Source organism: Hypanus sabinus, chromosome 10 (genome assembly GCF_030144855.1).
Source record: "Hypanus sabinus isolate sHypSab1 chromosome 10, sHypSab1.hap1, whole genome shotgun sequence".
In the NCBI taxonomy this organism is placed as follows: Eukaryota; Metazoa; Chordata; class Chondrichthyes; order Myliobatiformes; family Dasyatidae; genus Hypanus; species Hypanus sabinus.
In genome coordinates this window covers 102,054,916-102,080,536 of record NC_082715.1, presented here as the reverse complement: position 1 = coordinate 102,080,536, position 25,621 = coordinate 102,054,916, and the positions used below count along the sequence as shown (strand labels likewise).

The window sequence follows — 25,621 nt, the reverse complement described above, 5'->3', positions numbered from 1 at the left end:
CCAGTGTAGTTTCAGTTATTTCAGTTAATCATTGAACGATAAAAGGAAATGGAAATTGAACAGGCAAATCAGAGTCAAAACTGTACAAATGAATGTTGTTGAACTGAGTGTGTTCCATTAGTGATAGCAATCTCTTTCCAGTTTCACGTATACAATACCTAATGACCACAGTGCATTCTCTAAATCCCAGCAGTAGGCACTAATTCTGAAGCTGGAGCCAAACTACACAGGTGATGACTCACAGATTGGCAGGGGCCTGATTTTATTTCAGATAAGATCAGACATTAGTATTTAAATTATGAAATTAGAAAAGTAATGTTAATACTTTAGGCCGTCAGGCTTAAAAAATATCTGAATCTGTATAAAGAACGCTTACCTCATGTTTATTCCTTCTTTCCAGTTCTCCAAGTTTTGTATTTAACTTCCCTTGCACAGTTTCCAGTTCTGCTTTTATTTCTTCTTTTGTAGCTTCAAGGCGATTCTCTAATTTATTGATCAAAGGTTCACAACGGCAGCCATTGATGGGGGCCTGAACAATAATTGCAACATGTTTATGTAGTATCTTTATTGCAGCAAAAAGATGAAAATGTAGTTCAGGAAGCATTACCAAACAAATAAGGACATAAAGCAGCAAGTACAGAATTAACAGAACAAGGCCAAAAGTTTGGATGAAAAGGCAGACTCAATCAGGTACCTCACAGAACGGCAGAGATACCACCAACAATATCCCTGTAAAATCCTTCAATCCATGGCAAGATCAGTGTTCTCACTCAGGCCAACAGCTTAACAATGCATTTAGACCATAAGACGTAGGAGCAGAATAAGGCCATTTGGCCCATCAAGTCTGCTCTGCCATTTAATCATCGTTGATTCTTTTTTCCCCCTCCTCAGCCCCACTCCCCGACCCCTTCATAACCTTTGATGCCATGTCCAATCATGAACCTATCAACCTCTGCCTTAAATACACCCAACAACCTAGCCTCAAGAGCTGCCTGTGCCAACAAGTTCCACCAATTCACCACTCTCTAGCTAAAGAAATTTCTCTGCATCTGTTTTAAATGGACACCCCTCTATGCCGAGGTTGTGCCCTCTTGTTCTGGACTCACCCACCATGGGAAACATCCTTTCCACATCTATGTGTCTAGGACTTTCAATATTAAGAAGATCTCCCCTCATCCTTCTAAATTCCAGTGAGTACAGATGCAGAGCCAAAAGAAATGTTCTTTGTATGGTAATCCATTCATTCCCAAATCATTCTTGAGAAACTCCTCTGAACCCGCTCCAATGTCAACACATATTTTCTTCGATAAGGAGCCCAAAACTGTTCACAGTACTCAGGGTGAGGCCTCAGCTCCTTATAGAGCCTCAGCATCACATCCTTGCTCTTATATTCCAGACCTCTTCAAATGTATGCTAACATTACATCTGCCTTCCTTACCACTCACTCAGCCTGCAAGTTAACCTTCAGGGTGTTCTGCACAAGGACTCCAAGTCCCTTTGCAGCTCAGATTAAAAAAAGCATTTATTTCTTCTAACAAATTGCATGACCATGCATTTTCCAACATTGTATTTCATCTGCCTGTTTCTTACCCACTCTCCTAATCTGTCTTAAGTCCTTCTGCATCCTACCTGTTCCCTCAACACAACCTGCCCCTCCACCAATCTTCATATCATCTGCAAACTTGGCAAGAAAGCCATCTATTCCATCATCTAAATCATCGATGTACAGCTTAAAAAGAAGCGGTCTCAACAACGATCCCTGCAGAACACCACTAGACACTGGAAGCCAGCCAGAAAAGGATTCTTTTATTCCCACTTGCTGCCTTCTAACAAATGTACAGCATACACTGCATCCCCTTTATCTATCCTACTTGTAATCTCCTCAAAGAATTCCACCAGGTCTCTTGGGCAAGATTTTCTCTTAAGGGTGCTGACTTTGTCCTATCTTGTCCTGTGTCACCAAGTTCTCCATAATCTCATCCTTAGCTATTAACTCAACATCTTCCCAACCACTGAGATCAGACTAACTGGTCTATAATTTCCTTTTGATTGCCTTCCTCCTTTCTTAAAGGGTGGAGTGTCATTTACAATTTTCCAGTCTTCAGGCACCACGTCAGAATCCAATGATTTTTTTAAAGATCGTTACTAATGCCTCCATGACCTCTACTGCTACCTCTTTCAGAACCCTAGGGTGGAGTTCTTCTGGTACAGGTGATTTATGTATCCTTTCATCTTCCTTGTAATAGTATGAGTACTCATTTCTCTTTCCTCGTACCTTTCAACACCTGGCACACTGCTAGTGTCTTCCACAGTGAAGACTGATGCAAAATCATTAGTTCATCTGCCATCTGTTTGTCCCCATTATTATTTCTCCAGCCTCATTTTCCAGTGGTCCTTTATCCACTCTCATCTTTCATTTTTCACATACTTGAAAAATATTTTGCTATCCACTTTGACAGTATTTTCTTGCTTGCTTTTAGATTTCATCTTTCCCCTTAATGATTCTTTTAGTTGCTTTCTGTAGGTTTTTAAAAGCTTCCCAAGCCTCTATTTTCCTGCTAATTTTTGCTTTGTTGTATGCCTTATTTACTGTTATATTAGCTTTGACTTCCCATGTTGCCCACAGTTTTACTATTTTGCCATTTGAGTATTTCTGTGTTTTTGGTTTATACCTATCCTGCATCTTCTTCATTTTTCCCCAGAAACTCTCACCATTGCTGCTCTGCTGTCATCCTTGCCAGCAACTCCTCCCAATTTACTTTGGCCAACTGCTCTGTCATACCACTAATTTGCTTTACCCCATTGAAATACTGCTACATCAGATTTTACTTTCTCCCTATCAAATCTCAAGCTGAACACAATCATATTGTGATTACTGCCTCCTAAGGGTTCTTTTACCTTAAACTCCCTCCTCACCTCCAGTTCATTATGTAACACCTAATCCAATAGAGCTGATCCCCTAGGTTCAACGGCAAACTGTTCTACAAAGCCATCTCATAGGCATTCAATAAACTCACTCTCTTGAGATCGATAACCACCCTGATTTTCCCAACAGACCTGCATGTTGAAATCTCCCATGACTATCATAACATTGCCCTTTTGACACACCTTTTCTATTTCCCATTGTAATTTGTGGTCCACATCTCAGCTACTGTTGGGAGGCCTGTATATAACTGCCATCAAGATCCTTTTACCCTTGCAGTATCTTAATTCAACCCAGAAGGATTCAACATCTTCCAACCCTATGTCACATCTTTCTATTGATTTGATGCCATCCTTTACCAGCAGAGCCATGCCACCACCTCTGCCGACCTCCCTAATCCCTCTGGTACAATGTGTATCCTTGGACATTGGACAGCTGCTAACTACAACCATCCTTCAGCCACAATTCAGTGATGGCCACAATATCATACCTGACAATCTGTAATAGTGCAACTAGATCATCTACCTTATTTCTTATACTCTGTGCATTGAGAGAGAACACTTTGAGAACTGTATTTGCTACCCTAACAAACTGATTCTCTCTCTACTGGCTGCAATTAGGCCACATTATTTGCAAAATGTAAACTAGGGTGCAGAAAAAGGCACACTACTTTCAGTTCTGTCACTAAAGGACATTACTAGGACAGAAGTAGTCGTTCATGAACGTTCTTAAAGCTTCCTTGAATGTGGAGGAACCACTGTCTGTAACTGCTTAGCATGGAGAAGCATTCTGGTTGGCATTGTAAATCTCAAATCCATTGGTTGGGACCACAGGGGAGCCCAGTTAAAGAACAAGTCACCTCTGAAACTACCCTCCACACTTCCCCAGTTGTACCCCACCCGCGCTAAAGTCTGAAGGCTCACATCACCCTCACCAATCATCCCAGAATTGGAGTGAAAGTAAGTCATGCTGAATCCAAAAAAAAAGTGTTCAGGATCTTCAAAGAGGAAAGATGGCAGAAATTAAATTCAGGGATATGCCAGAGTCCAGAATACATCAAAAATGTTTTTAATAGTCAAACCAGGCCTTAATGCTAAATTAATAGTTACTATAATAATCTTACATTACATGTGTGGTTCAAGGAGCAGTGATCTACTGAGTTATTTAGGAGTGCAGTCCTAATTTGTAATAACTGAACACCAAAGAGTGAAATGCTCTTCTTGGAAGTCCAGAGATGGTTTTGCCTTTTGAACAAAAGAAATTAAATAATGCAAGGTCTTCATGAGGTAAAAACTATAGATTATATTAAAAAACTATAATTGAAAGAAGGAAATTATCTTAAGTGCACAACGTAATTATGATTCGAGATCAGGCTCGGAATTTGTGATTATTATTTCAATTACACTGCTATAACGTGGTCACCATTCCTTGGAATAACTATGAGGTGCTGTGGTACTGCTGACTCCCCACAGTGATCTATGATTGATCATGATGGTGTTGTCTGTGTGGGGTTTAAATACTGTATTTTCCATGTCATTATGTGAATGCTCCAGTTTGCTCCCACAACCCAATAATGTGTTTGAATAAGGAGAGATCAAATAGGGTGGATCTATTTCCCCTGAGGAGAAGGTGCTGAGAAGTGACACAATAGAGGTAAATTATAAGAGACTTAGGAAAGGCAGGTGGGTCAAAGTCTGTTTCCCCATGACAGGGATGACTGAAACAAGAGGGCAAGGATTTAAAGTGAGAAAGAGGAGGTTTAAAGGGGATCAGAAGGGTAAATTTTTCCACAGAAAGAGTAATTGGTATCTGGATTGAGCTGTGAGGAGATGTGGAGGCAGGAGTAGTTAAAAGTATTTAAGAGGCATCTGGACATGTACCTGAATCAACAAGAATGTAGAGGGACACAGAATTAATATTGATACGGTAAGCCAAATGACATGCTTCTCTGCTGAATAATGCTAATGATAGTTTAGTGTAGGTGGGTGGCAGGACAATCATTTGGGGGTTAATAAGCCTGTAAGAAAACATTACTTACAAGAAAATAGGTGGGATTGATGGACTGCTCTGAAAACAGGAAATACCGTTCTGTTATTGTTAAAAAAATACAATATTCTTGTGCAAACCAGAAAGAAAACAAAAACAACCTTCTTTATACCGATTTGGAAAAAAATTACAAAAAATGTTTATAATCCTGCAGACATTCTGGGAAACAGCAGCCAGCAACGAAACCATTGGCACCAATCATTCTGACAGAAGGAACGGTTGGATCATCCAACATTGGGAACAAATACCTTCACAGTGATCCCCCACGTGAATCACAAACCATGGAACGCGCCATAACAACCTGCTCTTTAAGATCAGTCGGAGGGGCAGCTCCCTCCTCACATCTCAGCAGACATTCAGAGACTGGCCGTGAAGTAAGGTTTTTGCCATGACATTCTAAAGGAAACAATGGCAATCAAAAAGTATTGAATTGTACATTTACCTGCATGACTTTGCCTTCTTTGTCTCTGTATAACGTGTAGAGCTGGTAGGCACGGAAATTATGTGGGAGAGGGCCTTGCTGTGGAGGTGGGGAACAGCAGCAATGTTTATTTCTCCTTCTCCTGTTGTGTTTGCTATCTTGCTGAAGTTGCTGGTCTAACACCAGAGGAGGATCAGAAAGGGCAGAACCCTGCACACCAGTAATAAGTTTAGTAAATTCACCAGCAGTAAGTTTAATAGAGAAGAGCATCTTCTTTAAAGCCTAGAATCCAGATAACATCTTTAACTTGTATACATAAAATCATAAGATATAGGAGCAGAAGTAGGCCATTCGGCCCATTGAGTCTGCTCCGCCATTCAACCATAAGCTTATCCAATTCTTCCAGTCATCCCCACTCCCTTGCCTTCTCGCCATACAGAGTCATCTGGAATATACATTACAATGTTAAGTTTCACTGCACATAAATTCCTAAAGAACAAAAGATAAACTTAGCAATGATATCAGGAAGCAAAACTTCATGTTTAGATCCTCAATGACTAACCTCTGGGCTCCCATGCACTAACTTATTTGTTACCAATTTAAATGAATATGCATATATTCCTTGTCACCACAATTGCCTCATCCTCCCTTTAGAATACAGTCAGCTCTCCTTACCGGCGGGGGATTGAATCTGGGACCCCCCCCCCCCCCCCCACAGATACCAAACAGCGTGGATGCTCAAGTCCCTTATATAAAATGGCATAGTATTTGCATATAACCTACGCACATCCTCCCGTATACTTCTCTAGATTACTTATAATACCTAATACAATGTAAATGCTATGTAAATAGTTGTTATACTGTGTTGTTTAGGGAATAATGACAAGAAAAAAGGTCTGTACATGTTCAGTACAGATGCACCCATTGTAGCTCTTCTGGGAATGCTGATGCCACCTTGGCATCAGCCGATCCCGATTCTCCCGCGATTTTTAAGTTCTTCAGGCTGTAGGGCTTTACATAGCTAGCCAGCCATCCCTTACTAGCCTTAAACTCCTTCCTCTCGCTCACAAACAAGTAGTGAATGAACGAGACATGAGGCAAACAATGCTCAACTTCCAGGTTTTCCCGATCCGCGGTTAGTTGAATCTGCGCATGCAGAACCCGCGGATAAGGAGGGCCGACTGTACGTCTTCACCCTTGGGATGTATCTATCCTATGCCTTCTGAATTGCCCCCTGAAACTCCAGCCATTTCTGTTCTGCCGTCATCCCTGCTAGTGCCCCCGTGCAACAACTTTGGCCAGCTCCCCTATTATACCTCTGTAATTCTCTTTACTCCACTGTAATACTGATACATCTGACTTTATCTTTTCCCTCTCAAATTGTGGTGTGAATTCAATCATATTATGATCACTGTCTCCCAAGGGTTCCTTTGCCTTAAGCTCCCTAATCAAAATTTGGTTCACTACACAACACCCAATACAGAATTGGCTTTCCCTTTATGGATTCAATCGCAAGCTACTCTTAAAAAGCCATCTTGTAGACATTCTACAAAGTCCCTCTCTTGGGATCCAGCACCAGCTTGATTTTCCCAATCTACCTGCATACTGAAATCTGCCATGACTATCATAACATTGTCCTTATTACATGCCTTTTCGATTTCCTGTTGAAATTTATATGCCACCTCCTAGCTACTCTTTGGGGGCTTATGTACAACTCCCATCAGGGTTCTTCTAACCTTGCAGTTTTTTAACTCTGGCCACAAGGGTTCTTCATCTTCCAATCCTATGTCACCTCTTCCTAAGGATTAGATTTCATTTTCACCAAGGGCCACTCACCCCTTGCCTGCCTTTTCAAGATAATGTGTTTCCTTGGATGTTAAGCTCCCAACTATGATATTTCAGCCATGTGATGCCCACAACGTCATACCTGCCAATTTCTAACTGTGCTACAAGATCATCTCCCTTATTGCATAATCTACATGCATTCACATTTCACAACTTCAGTCCTGTATTCATCACCATTTTGATGTTGCCCCATGTTACACTTCACCTCATCCCATCCCATTGGATGCAATTTTGTCCTATCATCCGCCTGTTCATTCTCACAGTCTCACTACACATTGCATTGATTTGTAAAGCAACTACCTCATCCTTAGTTCTATTACTCCAGTTCCCATCCCCCACCAACTTAGTTTAAACTCTCCCTAACAGCTCTAGCAAATCTGCCCGCACGGATATTGGTCCCCTTCGGGTCAGGTGCAACCTGTCCTTTTTGTACAGGTCATACCTTCTCCAGAGGAGATCCCAATGATCTAGAAATATGAAACCCTGCTCCCCCGTACCACTTTCTCAGACACTCATTCATCTTTCCCATCATCCTATTCCTGCCCTGACTAGCATGTGGCACTGGATTACTATACTACCTTGTAAGTCCAATTCTTCAGCCTTTTCCCCATCTCTCTATACTCACTGTGCAGACCACATCCCCCTTTCTAATGTGCACCATGACCTCCGGCTGCTCACCCTCCTTTTGTAGATACTCTGACCAATGTCATGGACCAATACATTAAGCGAGGGGTCTGTGATCCCCAGGTTGGGAACCCCTGGTTTAGAATTTTTTAAATGTTTCTTTTTCAAAAATAGTCCACAATTACCTTTTCCTTCTGCTTTTTCTTTCTGTCCCGCTTTCTCTTCTGTTCTGGTGTAGTCATTCTGATTAAATCATCTTCATTTCTTTTCTTCTGATGTCCTTGCTCACTGCTATGGACGTCATCGACTGAAACACTTCCCTGTGACATTCCAGAAAAGCATTCGAGTCAGTACCATATCTGACTTTGCATTTCAATGACAGATGCAATGGAAAAATCATGGATAGAAGAAATAGCAATTTTCTTTGGGAAGAGAAGGTAGGGTGAAAGGAACTCTAACCCTGCTCTGTCTCAGAGTAATACACCATGGAATCAAGGCCTTCCGCTCATCTGGTTCACACCTACCGCAGCATCCACCCTTCTAGTTCCAGTTGCCCGAATTCCCCTCTCATATCCCTCCAGGCCCCTCCTCTCCATGTACCTATCCACAAGCCTCTTAAATGTGGCAATTGTATCTTTCTTGGCCAAATGTTCTCACAGCTCATTCCAGGTACTCATTACCCTCTGTGTATAGAAGATATCTCTCAGCTCTCTATTAAATCTCCCACTTTCTTGAATCTGTGCCTTCCCTAACCGTGGGGAAAAGACAGTGATCATCCACCTTATCCATACCCCCTGATGATTTTATAAACCTCCGTGAGGTTCATTCTCCTGTATTCCAGAGAATAAAGATATAGTTTGGCCTCCTCTCCTTATACCCAAGACACTCTAGTCCAGGCATCATCCTCATTAATTTCACGACATATACCGGTGATATTAAACCTAATTCTGATTCTGATTCACCCTCTCCAGATTAACAATGTTTTTCCTATAACAGGGTGCCCCAAATGTATACAATACACCAAGTGCAGTCTCACAAACAATTTATACAACTGTATTATAATGTTACTCCTGAACACAATGCCCTGACTAATTAAGGTCAACACGTTAAATTCTTCACCACCCTGTCGACTTACACAGCTGCTTTCAGTGAACTGTGTGCTTGTTCTCTCTGGTGTACATTACTCGTCAGTGTCCTGCCATTCACTGTATAGGTCCAAATCTGGTTTGAATGTCCAAAATGCATTGCCTCACACTTTCTAAAGTTGAAATCCATTTACCAATCCTCAGCCCATCTCCCTAACTGTTCAAGATCTCTTTGCAATCCATTGGAACCTGCTTCAATATCAATAAGATTATCTGCTATCTAAATATATACACGCTATCATCTGCAAATTTGCTAATAGTGCTATATACTTCCCTATCCAAATAGCTTACATTAATAATGAATTACAGAGGTACCAGCACTGACCCTTGGGACACTCTACTAGTTACAGGCTTCCAGTCAGAAGATCAACCTTCAACTATCACCTTCTAATTCCAAACATCAAGCCAGTTCTGAATCCACCTCCCTAGCTCCTTCTAAATTCCAAGTGACCTAATCTTCCAGATCAGCCTGCCATGTAAAAGACCTTACTAAAGTGCATACAGACAACATCTCTACCTTCATCTATCCCCTTAATTACCTCTTTGAAAAACTCAAAAAGATTCATCAGACATGACCCTGCATGCAAGTCTGCTGACTGGTGATCAAATCTTGACCATCCAAGTTACGTTACGTCAGTTCCCTCCAGTAACTTCCATATGACTGAAGTCAGGCTCGCCAGCCAGTAGTTCTCTGGCCCATCCTTGTTGCCCTTCTTGAACAACAGAAATTAGCCACCCTCCAGTCTTCCGGAACTTCAGTTGCTAACGAAGAAACAAATATCTCTCCAATGCTCTCCGTGATTTCTTCCCTGGACTCCACAAAGGTCCAAGGGTGCATTTGGTCCAACACTAGGGATCTGCCCACCTAATGCGTGTCAAGGCTACAAATACTTCCTTCCTCACAATATGCACATGATCCAAGACCCCACTACCTATTACTCCCATTCTTTTGGCATTCATTTCCCCTTACTAAACACCGAGGAGAAATAGACATTAAACATCTCAGGCAAGGTGATCACCCTTGTCCTTTTTCCAAGCTCTACCTAAAGACTTTGTTAAATGATCACTCAAGAATACCTTCTTCAAGCATTACTGTTAAGTCCCCCCTTTTGAAAAATGCAACACACCCTCCATTCTTACCTGTTTCTCTGTCTTGGTGAAAGCACTGGTATGGCAGAACATTGAGCTGTTTTCTCTTACGAAACATAAATCCCACCCTACTCTCCGCCACACTTCAATTATGGCCACAATACCCTTGTCCCTTGAGGCAATCCATGCCCTCAGTTCACCTGCTTTATCTGTCAAGCTATATGCTTTGAAATGGATATAATTTAAAGCCGTGGTCCTGTCAGCCTTTTTACTGGAAACATGGGTATCCTGATTTCCAGGCCTACACCCTTTGGTCAATGCACATGCCGCTGCCCTGTCGCTGATCTCATTCTCTCAAATCCCACCCTCCACCCTGGTGACAAAGGCAAAGGGAAAAGGAATTATTGCTCCTCCTTTAATTCAAGTGTAGCCTGTCCCTCTTTTACTGGTCGCCTCTAACCCACAAGAGATCCTGATGTTCCATGAACCTGAATTGCTGCCCCTGCACCAGCTCTAGAGCCACATATTCATCTTCCCTATCTTTCTATCCTGGGCTCATTAGCATGTGAAACTGGGAGCAATCGTGAGATCACTACCCTCCAGGTCCTGCAATTTAATTTCTTGCCTAACTCTCCCTGTTCATTCTGAAAGACCTCATCCTTTGTTCTACCTGTATCATTTATACCAATGTGTACAATGGGTGTTTGCCATTTCAAAGAACAATACAGCACAGCACAGCACAGGCCATTCGGCCCACAATGTTGTGCTGGCCCTTAAACCTTGCCTGCAATATAACCCTCCACCTTAAATTCCTCCATATACCTGTCTAGTAGTCTCTTAAATTTCACTAGTGTATTTGCCTCCACTACTGACTCAGGCAGTGCATTCCATGCACCAACCACTCTCTGAGTGAAAAACCTTCCTCTAATATCCCCCTTGAACTTCCCTCCCCTTACCTTAAAGCCATGTCCTCTTGTACTGAGCAGTGGTGCCCTAGGGAAGAGGCGCTGGCTGTCCAAATTTCCCTCGGGAATTTTCTCAGCCGTTCAGATTCATTCTCATCTTGGGAAGTAGCTTGCCATCCTGGCTTCTGTGGCCACAGGATCTCCTGTCTGTCTGCCCCTCTCAGTACCGAGTCTCTTATCAGTGACTGTCTGCACCCTTTATCCCCAAGCCTCCAAGCCATTCACTGTGCCAGAGTCTTGACTGCAGCTCCTAAAACATGCTCCTCAGTGGTATCCAAGTGAGGATAATACCTACTAGTGAGGATAATGGCTGCAGGACAACCCTGCCCTGACTACCTACTCCCCTACTTCTCCTTGTGATCACTCATCTCATAACATCCTGCAGTCCAACTCCAGTTCCTTGACCCTGTCTGTCAGGAGCTACACCTGGGTACACTTCCCACACATATAATCATCGGGGAGACTGTGAAGTTTCTTGGATCGGAGGGGGTACCTTATGAGAATAGGGCTGAGTGAACTTGGCCTTTTCTCCTTGGAACGACGGAGAATGAGAGGTGTCCTGACAGAGGGGCATTGATCATGTGGATACCCAGAGGCTTTTTCCAAGGCTGAAATGGCTCACACAAGGTGGCATAGTTTTAAGGTACTTGGAAATAGGTGCCCAGGGGATGTCAGGGGTAAGTTTTCCCCACACAGACAGTGGTGGGTGCGTGGAATGCACTGCTGGCAGCGGTGCTGGAAACAGATACAATAGGGTCTTTTAAGAGGCTCTTAGAAAAAGAGAGCGCTATGCACTAGGGAAATTCTAGACAGTTTCAGGAGTAGGTTACATGGTTGGCACAACATTGTGGGCTGAAGAGCCTGTAATGTGCTGTAGATTTCAATGTTCTATGTTCCCATATCTTGCAAAAGGAGCTTTCCCCTGCCTCAACTACCATTGTACCTCTGCTGAATCAAGGACTGAGGATAAACAACGAAACAAAATCTTATCTGTGCCTTTTCATTGAAATGTTTTTGAAGAGCTTCTCTCACTTTCTACACCTGGACTACTGACCTCTTGATCTACCCAGTGCCTCCTACACCCTCATCATCTTTTCACTTTCCACTCCAGCTCCCCTTCACCCACACGCCCCTTCCCCTCCCTCACCGCTTCCACCAGCCCACCCCATCCCCTTACTTGACTCCATGCTCCAATTTCCTTCCTATTTGATTCTATCACCCACATCCCTCTATCACTTCCCAGTCTGTGTCACCATTTCCACTCTTCCCTCCTCCATTTGCCTGTTGCCTCTTCTCAATGGATCTGCCTTTACAGCTTGCTAGCTCTTACTGCACTCTTTTTTCCCTTTACCTTAAACTGGCTATCTCCCTTCCACCTCTCAGTCCAGGCCGAGGATCTCGACCCAAAATGTTGACTGCCCTTCCCCTCCACAGAAGTTGATTTCCTCCAGCATCTTGTCTGATGCCCCAGATTCTGTAGCTACAGTCTTTTGTACTCTACATATGTGAGCTCAGCTTACCCAGCACAGATCAGGATACAAAATACTTCCATCAAAATTCTTTACAGTTAACAACTCATTAGACATATACCAAATGAGTAACTGCTGATGTACCTTACTCTGGATCAATTCATCGCGAGGCACAGACTGGGCTCTACGCTCTTCCTTCAGTTTCTCCCTCTTCTTCCTCAGGCTTCTCCCACGACAGAAACTGAGAACCTAGAAAAATAGAAGCAAAAGAAGTTCAAGCTCAAGCCTAATTATCATTCGTGCATACACATGTATACAGCTAAGTGAAACAGCAATCCTTTGGGGCTGAGGTGCAGAACTCAATCATTACAATCACACACACCACACATAGTTACCACAGCACATAGAGTCAAAAAAATATTAGCTCAAGTCCCTGAGTAGCATAGCCTGAATTTTGATTGTGCATAGGATGTTGTCTTAAGCCATGTTTCTGCAAGAACAAGTATGCAGCAGCTCCTCATCTCGCACTGAGTCAGCCTCAGGTAATCCAGCTCACGTTCCACTGAGTGAAAACTGGAGAGCAGCAGGGATGGGAGGGGCCAGCTCCCCTAGCATGACTGATATTTCCAGCTCACTCGCCATGCCTCTGCCTCCTATACCTCCTCTCTTGAGTGGCTGTAACAGGCAATGCTACGGCATGCGGGCCTAGTCCAAACAACAACTGGGGTCATGCAGCTACCCCAGTGTCGGTCTTGCCACTGAACCAGTGAAATAGGACTTGCAGTTTTTAATATTGCTGATGTCCAACAGGGTTTTGCGATCCAATGAAAAAAGTTCAACATTGTGACTTGTATTGTTCCAGTTTAGTAACACACCATTTTCTTGCTGGAGCAACATCTAGAGTGAAAAACATCATCTGTTGTCTGTATTGGAGGATAGCAGCCTTTTCCTCTCCAGAAAGTAGAATACCACAAATAATGTTATCAATCCAGTGTCAAAAGTCAAAGTCTACCCATGTAACAGAGCAACATTCAAGACTCGGTGCTGGGACCGCAGGTATTTACAATACACATTAATGATTTAGATGAAGGGATTAAAAGCAACATTAGCAAATTTGCAGATGACACAAAGCTGGGTGGCAGTGTGCGAAATGAGGAGGATGTTAGGAGAACGCAGGGTGACTTGGACAGGTTGAGTGAGAGGGCAGATGCAGGTTAATGTGGATAAATGTGAGGTTATCCACTTTGGTGGCAAGAACAGGAAGGCAGATTACTATCTGAATGGAGTCAAGTAAGGAAAAGGGGAAGTACAATGAGATCTAGGTGTTCTTGTACATCAGTTGCTGAAAGTAAGCATGCAGGTACAGCAGGCAGTGAAGAAAACTAATGGCATGTTGGCCTTCATAACAAGGGGAGTTGAGTATAGGGGCAAAGAGGTCCTTCTGCAGCTGTACAGGGCTCTGGTGAGATCCCACCTGGAGTATTGTGTGCAGTTTTGGTCTCCAAATTTGAGGAAGGACATTCTTGCTATTGAGGGCGTGCAGTGTAGGTTCACAAGGTTAATTCCTGGGATGGCAGGACTGTCATATGTTGAAAGATTGAAGAGACTGGGCTTGTATACACTGGAATTTAGAAGGATGAGAGTGGATCTGATTGAAACATATAAGATTGGATTGGACACACTAGAGGCAGGAAACATGTTCCCAATGTTGGGGGAGTCCAGAACCAGAGGCCACAGTTTAAGAATAAGGGGTAGGCCATTTAGAATGGGGTTGAGGAAAAACTTCTTCACCCAGAGAGTTGTGATCTATGGAATACTCTGCCCCAGAAGGCAGTGGAGGCCAGTTCTCTGGATGCTTTCAAGAAAGAGTTAGATAGAGCTCTTAAAGATAGTGGAGTCAAGGGATATAGAGAGAAGGCAGGAACAGGGCACTGATTATGGATGATCAGCTATGATCACATTGAATGGCAGTGCTGGCTCGAAGGGCTGAATGGCCTACTCCTGCAACAATTGTCTATTGTATATGGACCAATTAAAAATACAAGTACAAAGAATATGCCAAGACCTTTCACAATCCTAATGCTTGCTTCTGATAAATTAAGATAGCCTCCAGCCCCTCAGACTATTTCATTTAAATGTTCTACATAACTACCTGCTAACTACAAAAAAATAACATCACAAAGTGGTGATATTCTCCATTTCCCCTATTTACCCATGGCAGATGTGACTATACATGGTCAGGACATATTGTGGACAGCAGAAGATTAGAGGGATATGGGCCAAATGCAGGAAAGTGCAATCAGCTTAGATTAGAACACTGGTTGGCATGGACAAGCGGAGCCACAACACCCATTTCCATGGCTCTACTATCCTATGAGTCCATGAACCAGAACGCTCAACAGTGAGCCCTTACCTGTGGTGCCTTGGTGAGAAGAAGGGCCACTTCAGGACTGTCGCTCTCTCTGGCTGCTTCCAGGGCGGTCAGACCAGCCTACAGAAAGAATTCAAGAGACTGACATTGGAGTTCTCGCAATGATTGGTGTTGGATTTTCCAGACCAATTTTTAGTAAAACAACAAGAAAGAATAATTGGATTGCAATGAGCTATCAGTTATATTTTATGAAAAACATTTGAACCGCCATCAATTGAAGTTCAATGTCACAAAATACAAATATTGAAAATGACAACAGTGCTGATCTCCAAATGAGCTGCTCGATCCCTGCTTACATCATGCATATTACTTCATATGTGTATTATAGCTGCTGCAAAATAGACTCATTATATTGAGATTTAGCTCTGTTGTATATTGTATGTTTCTTTCAAATATGTGCGCATAACTAGAACAATTATTTTGAATAACTGTATACAATTAATATTGAAGATTAAATGTTACATTTTAATTGCTTGAATTTATACGTGTACAGCAAAGGTGAACAAGGAGGACAGACAGTCGATAAGCAGAGTTTTTGTTTACAGTGGATCAAGGACATTAGAATACTCATGCCTAGAGACAGCCAGGTCAGGGTGCATGTTCATATGAAGATGGGCTCAGGGAGGGTGCAAGAAGATTAGCCTAATGACATTGAAGATACAACAGTAAATGACGATGGTACTGTTTAGAGTTGGTTCTCGTATAACAGATGGCAATTTATTTTTTATTGTCACATGCGAGACAAGATTTGTTTGCATGCTATCCAGACAGCTCATTCCATGCATACTGTATGTGCATTGAAGTGGTACGAAAGGAAAAACAAATACAAAATGCAGTGTTACAGAGAAACGACAGTGCAGCGAGACAACGAAAATGCAGAATAGAGTCTGAAGCAGAGAAAGGAACATGAGCAAAATCTGCGAACAAAAATTCTAAAAAAAATGCAGATTCTGCAAGTCTGAACTAAAAATAAAAAAATAATGGGAACTTTCATCATGTCAGAAAGCAACTCTGGAAATAGTGTGAATGCGTTAGATCAAAGAGCATTTGTCCAAGCAGTCAGCTGCCACTTAGGAAACATGAGTAGCCAGAAGTTTAATGGAGCAGTCAGTGTCTCTGAGGAAAAGCTGAGCTCAGAAGGGGCATGAAACTGAATAAAGGTTCAGATTTGGAAGGAAATGGAGGAATGAGTTCAGACTGGCGAACACAAGGATGGAGAAGTAGCAAAGGCAGCTGATTCAGTTGTTTCCATCTTACCGACAAAGAATTTCTTGACCTCTTTACACTTCACAACAGGATAGGGGAAGGAGGCTCAAGAAGATATTAGTGGAAAAGGCACTTTTGTATACATTTTGGGGCAGAAAATGTTCTTCTGCAGGGTAGATGAATCTCTGTAAATTGGAGTTATAAAAAAAGTAACCAGAGATGGGCCTTGTTTGTGAATCAGGTGCCACAGGTGACAGTAAAACACGTGCTGGGGTTGGAACATGGAGGCAGGGAGAAGCACCAAGTCTGAAAGTACAGGTAGTCCCTGAGTTACGAACGTCCGACTTACAGACAACTCGTACTTGGAACTGAGGAAGGCGAACTCCATCCGCCATTTTAAGTCAGAACGCGATGCAGTCCGCCATTTTAAGTCATTGCCATTGACACTGTGTTAAGTGTTTAACTTTGTATTTGGCTTAAATTTTTCTTAGTAAGATTCACGCTGACCCCACCACCCCCTCCATTCCAGTCGCCTGGTGGCGCAGTGAGATCAGCGCCGGGCTTGAGTTTGATCCAGTGACAGATCACTCCCATGCCGGGTTGATGTTGACCCAGTGACTCCCATACCATCTGTGCCGGGTTGATGTTCAGCTCGAAACTTGACCTTGTAAAAAAACACTGCCACCTCCAGTTTAAATTCCCACGCAGAATATTGTGGAGGATCAAATACCTAAACCCAGCACAGCCCCCACTTGTCCCATTCAGCCTATTTCAGTGTGGTGGTCCTTAGGACCCAGCGGACCTTGGGAGTGTTTCTGTTCCATTGATGGGAAGCGATCACAATTGAAAATAAAGTGGAAATAATAAAGCTTTTGGAAAGAGGTGAAACACCATCGGCCATTGGAAAAGCGTTAGGCTACAGTTGGTCAACGATAGGAACAATTTTAAAGGATAATGGATAAAGTGAGAATAATGGAGCATGTGAAAGGCCCTGCCCTGATGAAAGCTAGAATTATTACTAAGCAACGCAGAGGTTTAATTATTGGAATACATACGTTTCTTAATTGTTTCATATGCATAGTAAAGTAAAATATATACTATATACTAAGACAAACGTTTGACTAACTGACGCTAAATAATACCGAATGTGCTTGTTCCGACTTACGTACAAATCCGACTTAAAGACAGACTCAGGAATGGAACTCGCACGTAACCCGGGGATTGCCTGTAGTGAAAATCGGGGGCCTTCCCATACAGAAGATGAGAAAGTACCTCAGCAAAATATTGAATGGAGCTTAGGGACATTTATCTATGATCATGAATGACAGTAAAGATGAATGTAAAACAGTAGTATAGAAAAGAGGAGAAAATTTCAGAGAAGGATGTCACAGAGTCAAAGAGTTGTACAGCATAGAAACAGGCCCTCTGGCCCACCACATTCATACCAACCACTTTGCCCTCATCTCACATTGCCCAACCTCATTGCCCACATTAGTTGTATCCTTCTATGCCTTGCTTTTGTCATCTAAAATGTTTATTAAACAGTGATTATATCTGACTCCACCACCTCCTCTGGCACTTGAGTTCCAGATATCAATCTCTCTCTATGTAACAAAAAATTAGGCTACTCAAATCTCTTTTAAAACTTCTTTCTCTCACATCAAACCTATGCATTCTCATTTTTGATACCACTACCCTGGAGAAAAACACTGATAATGCTTCTCGTAGTCTTACATGCTTGTCTAAGGTCACCCCACGGACTCCATCAACATATGCGATCTCTCCCTGTATGTAACTAAAGCCCTCAAATCCAGACAATGTCCTGGTAAACCTTTGTACTCTCACTTGAGGCAGCACTTGAGTAGGGAATAATTACATTAATACATACAAGTGATGAGGTGGGGTTCAGAAAAGGGTCAAAAGCAGGAATTAGAGGAATGAAAGAGAACTGCAATTAATGGGGAAACAAAAGGATATGGTGGAAATTTGTACTACTCTCTTCACTCAGGTAATTTGTGGTATTCTGTGTGGCTCAGAGGTAGAGGAGAGAGTTTCAATGGTTCCATTTAAAATCAGAGAACATAAACAATATACAACCTGAAATTCGTACTCTCCACAGACATCCTCAACAAAAGAAAAACCCCAAAGAATGGATGACAGGGGGGAAAAAATGCAAGAACCCTCCATTCCCCCCCCAAAATAAACGCAGTTATCAACCCCACCCCCCACTTAATGTAGCAGAAAGCATGGAGTTTCAAAATACTTGTGAAAATTTTCAAATTGAATCTAAGAGTTAACACTTATGGATCCACTTAGCTGTTTCAAAAACAACAGTGCTTCAGAGCTGGATTTAAAGCACTGCAAACACTGGCTAATTTCTCTAGAAAAATATGTCAACACTCCATTTCTTTAATGTCAACCTACATACAACAATACAAATACTTCATTAGCATTAAAAATACTCACATTGTTGACAATGCTTCCATCTGCTCCTGCTTCCAGCAAGAGTCTGGCTATTTTCTTGTGGTTGAGGGCAGCAGCAACGTGGAGGGGTGTATCTCCAGCCTATGATCAGAGAACCATTCAGACAAACTCATGGAGTTTGATCACAGTTACCAATCATAAGAAAGAAATCACAAGAGCAGAATTCTGCAAGTTATTTGTCAGTTTAGGACCAAAAATGGAATAAAAATCTAACAATAGCATAAAGCCTGTTGTTGAGGAGTAAAGTGAGAGAACAAGAATGTTAGTAAAGATTATACACAATTTATTTTTAAATGATTGAGCTAGAGGAAACTCAAAACAGTAGCAACAGAAATTTAGCTTATCTAATACACTACACAGACATGTGTTCAAGAAAGGCTTCCTTATCCAATACTCTCAGATGTGGGGCAGGGTGCTTTCAATGTATGTGTATCTTCAAAATCAGCGATTGGATTAAATCTGATGACCGGAATGGATATACCTGAAATTCCTCCATTATACAGCCTGGAAAGCTGAATTCAAGAAAGCCCTTGACATGTTTAATGTAGGGCAGCACAGTGGTGCAAGTTGAAGAATTTGTAGCCTTGAGGTGAAATTTTATCACTTTTTCAAATGTGTGACCTATTTCCCATCTTGTTTCCATTTGGCATACGTAAGCTGCGACTTTTAGATTCACATCATTTCAGTGCCAATATTGACAAGTTTAAATTTTTTGTTTCCGTAAATCAAAAGAAATTGGATTGGCAAGTCAAAAGATTATATTGTTGGAACAACTGAGGGAGGACTGCAGACGTGCAATGCACCTGTTAAATTTGAACTTATTATTTTGCATTTTGGCAAGTATCTGCACATAAACTAAAACTTAATTGTCTTTTCAAATAAGTGTATTTACTGATTGATTTGATATGTATATCTATGAAAATTCTGAATGTAACACACATGAAATTCAGCAATCTGTTTGACATACTTTAGGTTAAACTTTAAACAGTATTTAGTTGCAATGGAACATATGTATGTGTACTGTTTATGCAGCACACATGTGTAAAAGGCTGCAATCCTTATTTACCAAACTATTCACTTTATTATTTGCAGTCAATATCCTATTAATATTTCAAACTTACAATAATTGACAACATAGAGTACAGGGATCATGGTCTTGCACACTGACCTGATTCTTCTCACTGACAGAACAGAAAGCACTCAGGAGGATTTTAATAATAGCCACATGATTATAGCGTGTTGCAACATGTAAACATGTGTCTCCCATCTGCAAAACGAAGATTTCAAGCCAGGATGAACACAAGCCAATTTTACGTCTTGAACGATAGCAAGATGTCTTCTCTTTTTAAAACATCTCTAAATATGAATAAATATAAATATTAAAAGAAGAGTAGATCCTCACTTACACTGTTCTTAATGTCAGGTCTAGATCCTCCCAGTAACAACACACGGCAGCTCTGGGAATGGCCATTCTGACAAGCCAAGTGGAGAGCTATGTTACCTGCCTTAAGTGAGATACAAGATTGAAAAGTCACTAAAGAGAACAATTTTTTGTTAAGTGCAAGTTTAATTTTAAAAGCATGTAGTTCTGCTTTCCCATATATTGATTTATTAATTGTAGCCAAGCAGTTGTGTGCAATTCTTAAAAGAAGTTAAACCTGCTAAGGCTTGTGTATGAAAAACCTCTTTTCCATAGGAATTAATCTCAAATACATCAAGAATTAAAAATGCTACATAAGTAAAAAATCAACTCATATTTCACCTACATGGTCTACTGCCCATTTGTATACACACTGAATTGTCCACGTTCAGTTAACCGACAGTCCATGTGCTCCTTTCTCTCTCCCCCTGGTGTCTACTACTATTAGTCCAACCCCCAACAGTGAAAACTCACCCAGCTTCATTCCCCTCTCAAACCCACACACTGGAAGTTCTGATTCTCCTATCCTATTCCCTCTCTCAACTTCATTCCAACTATCCTTCAACCTCTGATCACCTTCTTTACTTAACAGATCCCTACATCCTCTTGTTTCTGCTCAACCTTCCAGTCCATTGTACCTCCACCCTCCTTATGTCCCACCTGACTCCATCTTCTTTTTCCTCATCTGTCACTATCGCCCATCAGCCACCGTCTCCTAACTTCAGCACACCCTCTCCCCTCTCTAGCTCTATCAATCCATTCTGGACATCAACCTCTTCCTCACATAGTCCCATCTATCGTCTCCCTTTAGATTGGATCTCTCCCCTCTACATTTTCACTCGTGATGCAGGTACTAGACAAGAATGTCAACAGTTCCTTTACTTCTACAGATACTGCTCAACCAGCAAGAGTCTGTAGCAGTTTGCTTCTTGCCTCAGACATTTAGAATGCTGCTTTCAGAAAGCAAGGTGGTTGCATTCCTTTAAAAAAATACAAAGCTTAAAAGAAAATATGCATGACTCTAAAGATAATTTCGGAAAAAAAGACAGAAAAAGACGTGTATGTTTTTTTCATTCCTTGTAACTTCTATAAGCCAATAACATTGACTGATGGTTGTTGGGAAGTGGGCTGAAGCAAGTTCCATCTCTACTAAGTGCCACTCAATGTTTGCTTGGCTGAAAATTAATCCAGTTCTCTATCTAGCAGTGTAACAGATTTATTGCATGCTTATTATAAATTAAATGCTACAATCAAATAGAGAAGGGTCTACAGGAAGTGGTGGATGCAGCCCAGCTCATCCCAGGCAAACCCCTCACCACCACAGAGCACTGCCACAGTAAGTGCCTGGCCTGGATGGAAGGGATCCTTGATGTTGGATGCTGTTTTGTTGTGGCAGGGCTCCATGTAAATGAGCTCAATGCTGGTTAGAGTTTTGCTGCTGCCATTGGGAGGGAGGTACAGGAGCCTTAGGGTCCACACCACTGGATTCAGGAACAGATATTACCCTACAACCATCAGACTCCTGCACGGGCACGGATAACTTCATTCACTACCACTCTGAACCGATTCCACACCTACACACTCACCTTCAAGGACTTCACAACTCAAGTTTTTAGTATCTTTTTAAAGTTTAATTGTTTATTTCTTTATTTATTGTTAATTTGCACAAGTTTGTGTTCTTTTACACTTGTGTTGCATCAGTCTTTATCTTTAATTTTTCATAAAAGTTCCATTGTATTTCTTTATTTTCCTGTAAATACTTGCAAGAAAATAAATCTCCAAGATAGCATTTGGTAACATAATATATTTAAATAATAATAATAATAAGTTTTGATAACAAGTTTTACTTTTGACTTTGAATGACATTGTTGTTTAAATTTTTAAATACCTAAATTTGGGAAAATAAATAGAAAAGGTGGTGAATTTAGTACGTGGGATCCTTGCATTAAAAGAGACCATTACATCAGTTTTCTTAAGTAGGTCCGAGAATTGAATACAGTAGTAATGATAGAAACATTGGAGTTGTCAAAGTGAAATAAACCACAAGATAGTAATGAGGAGCAGCCACTTTTACGTTTCAATTATTCAGCAGAGAATTGCAATGAAGGATTATAACAGTACCCTAACATTATTACAATGTTACATAGCAAGAGCCAGCAAGTTACACAAACCTTCATGAAACACCAATTAAAGCTCCAGCTGAAGTGTTACTGACATTTTAGAAAATGCACAGAGCAGATTTACTAAAATAGCAACAGGTACCAATTATGCATAGCGGCAAGTAATTATCAGATGCTTTGATTGAATTGTTCAAAGTTGTGAAATTAGAAAAGTTTGACCTTGGATCTGCAAGACTCATTAACCAAATGGTACAGGCTTAAGGTAACTACCGTTAGAATATACGATGGTTATAGAGAAATTTAATGCAGCAAGTTGTTATCATTGGGAATGTACTAGTTAAATTATGGAGGAAGCAAGTACCGCAATTATATAATTACTTGGTGGGTGATGGGAAAAATCAATGTTGCTGGGCTAACAAGACTTAGTTTAGAAATGATCTTCTTTCTCATAAATCAGTTCACTCATTGGTATCTATAAGATACTACAATTTTAAAAGATAAGTCATTTTATGGAACATGAACCTGTAAGGCTTAAATTTTCCTTTGAACTTCATTTTTGTGCAAATATGCAGAACTATACAAAACCCAATTTGAACAAACAATTGTCTGTGTTAGTGTGAAAATTTCAAAGTCCTTTTACCTGGAATTTTTTTACTGCAAGAATTAGAAGTCACTACAGATTAACTGTTGAAGGATGATTCTTTAAATAAATCACTCCCTGTAAGACATCATAGGTAGCGGTTGGGCTTTGTGAAATAGAGTAAACATTTGTTAGCTGCCCATTACACATCTCTCCTGATTTTACCCATATTAATATGAGTATTGCACCAGTGCTCACAATCAATCCATTACACAGTCTACTGGAATTGTTAATTTGAAAAATATAAAGTCTTCCAAAATGCAATACTTCCTCCTAACCTGATTCTTTGCATGAACATTTCCTCCTGCTTTGACCAAGAGTTTGACAGAGTGACTGAATCCATGCCAGCTGGCTTCGTGCAGAGCAGTGTTACCATCCTGAGACAGAAGATCGACGGAAAAGACTTTAGCTTGAGGTTCAGCAATACAGAACAACATGCCACAAACTGGGGGCAAATACTTGTACAGCTAAAGTTACCCTCATATTTATCTTAAAGAAGAAAACATACAAAAATATTTGATACTTTTACTTAATAATTTAATTTTTACTTCTGTCTGTGGGCACCACTGAAATAAGCTTTTATTGCCTATTTTGTGTTACCCTGAAAGCAAAATGGTGAGTATTTTAAACTGAAATTCAGGCTGTGTGGTGAAGATGCTCTCACAATGTCAGAAGAGACCTTCATTTTGAACTGGTGGTGAGGTAGGCATGGCGATTATGTGACAGCTTCAACTCAAATTCTGGTCCATGTGGATTCTTATGATCTTGATAGTTGGATAGCAGATGATGTTATTCCACTGAATGACCATACCAGTTGACATCTAACTGGTTGCATCTCTGTCTGGTATGGAGGGGCCACTGCACCGCATTAGAAAAAGCTGCAGAGGTTTGTAAATTCAGTCAACTCCATCATGGGCTCTAGCCTTTCCACCATCGAGGACATCTTCCAAAGGCAATGTCTCATAAAAGCAACATCCCTCATGAAAGACCCCAACTACCCAGGACATGTCCTCTTCTCATTACTATCAGAGAGATGGTACAGGAACCTGAAGATACACACCCAATATTTCAAGACCTGTTTCTTCTCTTCCATCACATTTCTGAATACACAATAAACCAATTACCTCAACTATTTTTGCTCCCTTTTTGCACTATATTTATTGTATATTTATGCATTGCACTATACTGCGGCCACATACCAACAGATTTCACAACATATATTCTGTATTTCAGTAATAATAAACCTGATTCTGATATTCTTCTTGGAGGTAAACATTTTGACTATTAGTTATGAATCTAGAATACTTTATTTTTAAAGGGATATCTGTGGAACAATGGAATACTTGGGGCATCAGCATCAAAAATTCTTTACTTTGATGTAAAATGAAACTTTTTCCAGAGTCTGCACTTGTGTGCCACATGATTTAGCCATTTTCCATAACAGCTGATGCCCTCACTGAGTGAGACTCCATTTAGTGTCAAGCGCTGGTGAATTGTTCATTTTGGACTCAATCTTTAAGAATGGTAAAACACCAAATAATTTATGAAGTACTGTATTCCTCACCTTGTCCTGCCGATCCAGAGAACATCCCTCAAGAATTAGTGCTGAGATAACCTCTGTGTTGCCCACAACAGCTGCCCGATGTAGAGCTGTTTGATCACTCTGTTTCAGAGAATCAAAGACGAAAAACAAGGAATCAATTATCACAATTTAGAGAGATTGGAGTTTGTGCGTCACATTGGCACCTGAATATATTGCCTAGGCTGCTTAACAGACAACTCAATAAAAAACATACACTTTTTTTTTCATTTAATAGGGTATTGCATGCTGTTAATCTTATACAAATTACTAACAGTTTTCTTACTCCTCCAGACTCTGTAAAAAAACATTATTCTGAGCCTCTTCTACAGTTGCCCAGCACAAACTGCCCCTGGAGCACCATGCACCAGTGTAATCTGTAATCAGAATTACATAATCAGATCCCAAGATTTATTTTTGTTCAGGGACCTTTGCCTCATCTCTGTTGCAAACCCTGTAGTTTAAATAAAAGTGGGTTAATACCCATGAGAGTGCTTTAATCGGTCAACTTTTACATAATACTTTTTGACTATTCATTACCTCATTGCAGTAGTAAAATAATGTATACTGCTGTAGTACTTAAATGCTTCAAACTGTGATAAAATGCTAAAGTTTACAGCTGTACATAAATACCCGTTGGCTTGAATTAGAACTTGTCAGATTCGATTTCTTTATTAATCACAAGAGCTAAGGTATAATTTGCATTAAGTAGTTAGGAGAAAAAGAAATTGATAGAAGTGGAATTATGGAGAACCATTCCACAGCATCAGCATATAGGAGAGAGATTGAAAATCTGGCTAAGTGTTGACACAACGATCTCTTACTCAATGTCAGCAAGACCAAGGAGATGATTAATGACTTCAGTAGGAGAAACCCAGAGGTTCCTGAGCCAGTCCACAACAGGGGATCAGAGTTGGAAAGGGTCAGCAACTTTAAATTCCTTGGTGTTATCACTTTAGGGGATCTGTCCTGGGTCCAGCAAGTAATGGCCATTACAAAGAAAACATGGCAGCACCTCTACTTCCTTAGAAGTTGACGAAGATTCAGCATGTTACCTAAAACTTTGAGAAACTTCTATAGATGTGTGGTAGAGAGTATATTGACTGGCTGCATCATGCCCTGGAATGGAAACACCAATGCCCTTGAACAGAAAATCCTACAAAAAGTAATGGGTATGGCCCAGTCCATCATAGGTAAAGTCCTCCCCACGATTG

The 25,621-nt window shown here is 41.0% G+C and overlaps 1 protein-coding gene across 13 annotated transcripts in view; it reads right to left on the bottom strand.

Annotated features, from left to right (window-relative positions):
• Positions 1-25,621, bottom strand: part of ankrd6b (ankyrin repeat domain 6b) — a 186,073-nt gene that overhangs the window by 17,034 nt on the left and 143,418 nt on the right. For 10 of the 13 annotated variants that reach the window (XM_059982406.1, XM_059982405.1, XM_059982404.1 and 7 more), the window contains 10 exons: positions 24,393-24,491; positions 23,107-23,205; positions 20,055-20,153; positions 19,817-19,915; positions 18,631-18,729; positions 14,941-15,018; positions 12,672-12,776; positions 8,045-8,179; positions 5,412-5,600; positions 377-529 (listed from right to left, as the gene is read on the bottom strand). In XM_059982406.1, the coding sequence (XP_059838389.1) occupies positions 377-529; positions 5,412-5,600; positions 8,045-8,179; positions 12,672-12,776; positions 14,941-15,018; positions 18,631-18,729; positions 19,817-19,915; positions 20,055-20,153; positions 23,107-23,205; positions 24,393-24,491 (1,155 nt within the window). Of the gene's footprint in view, positions 1-376; positions 530-5,411; positions 5,601-8,044; positions 8,180-12,671; positions 12,777-14,940; positions 15,019-18,630; positions 18,730-19,816; positions 19,916-20,054; positions 20,154-23,106; positions 23,206-24,392; positions 24,492-24,682; positions 24,909-25,621 lie in introns of those variants that run through there. The other 3 variants (XM_059982411.1, XM_059982416.1, XM_059982415.1) reach the window with 2 other exon arrangements.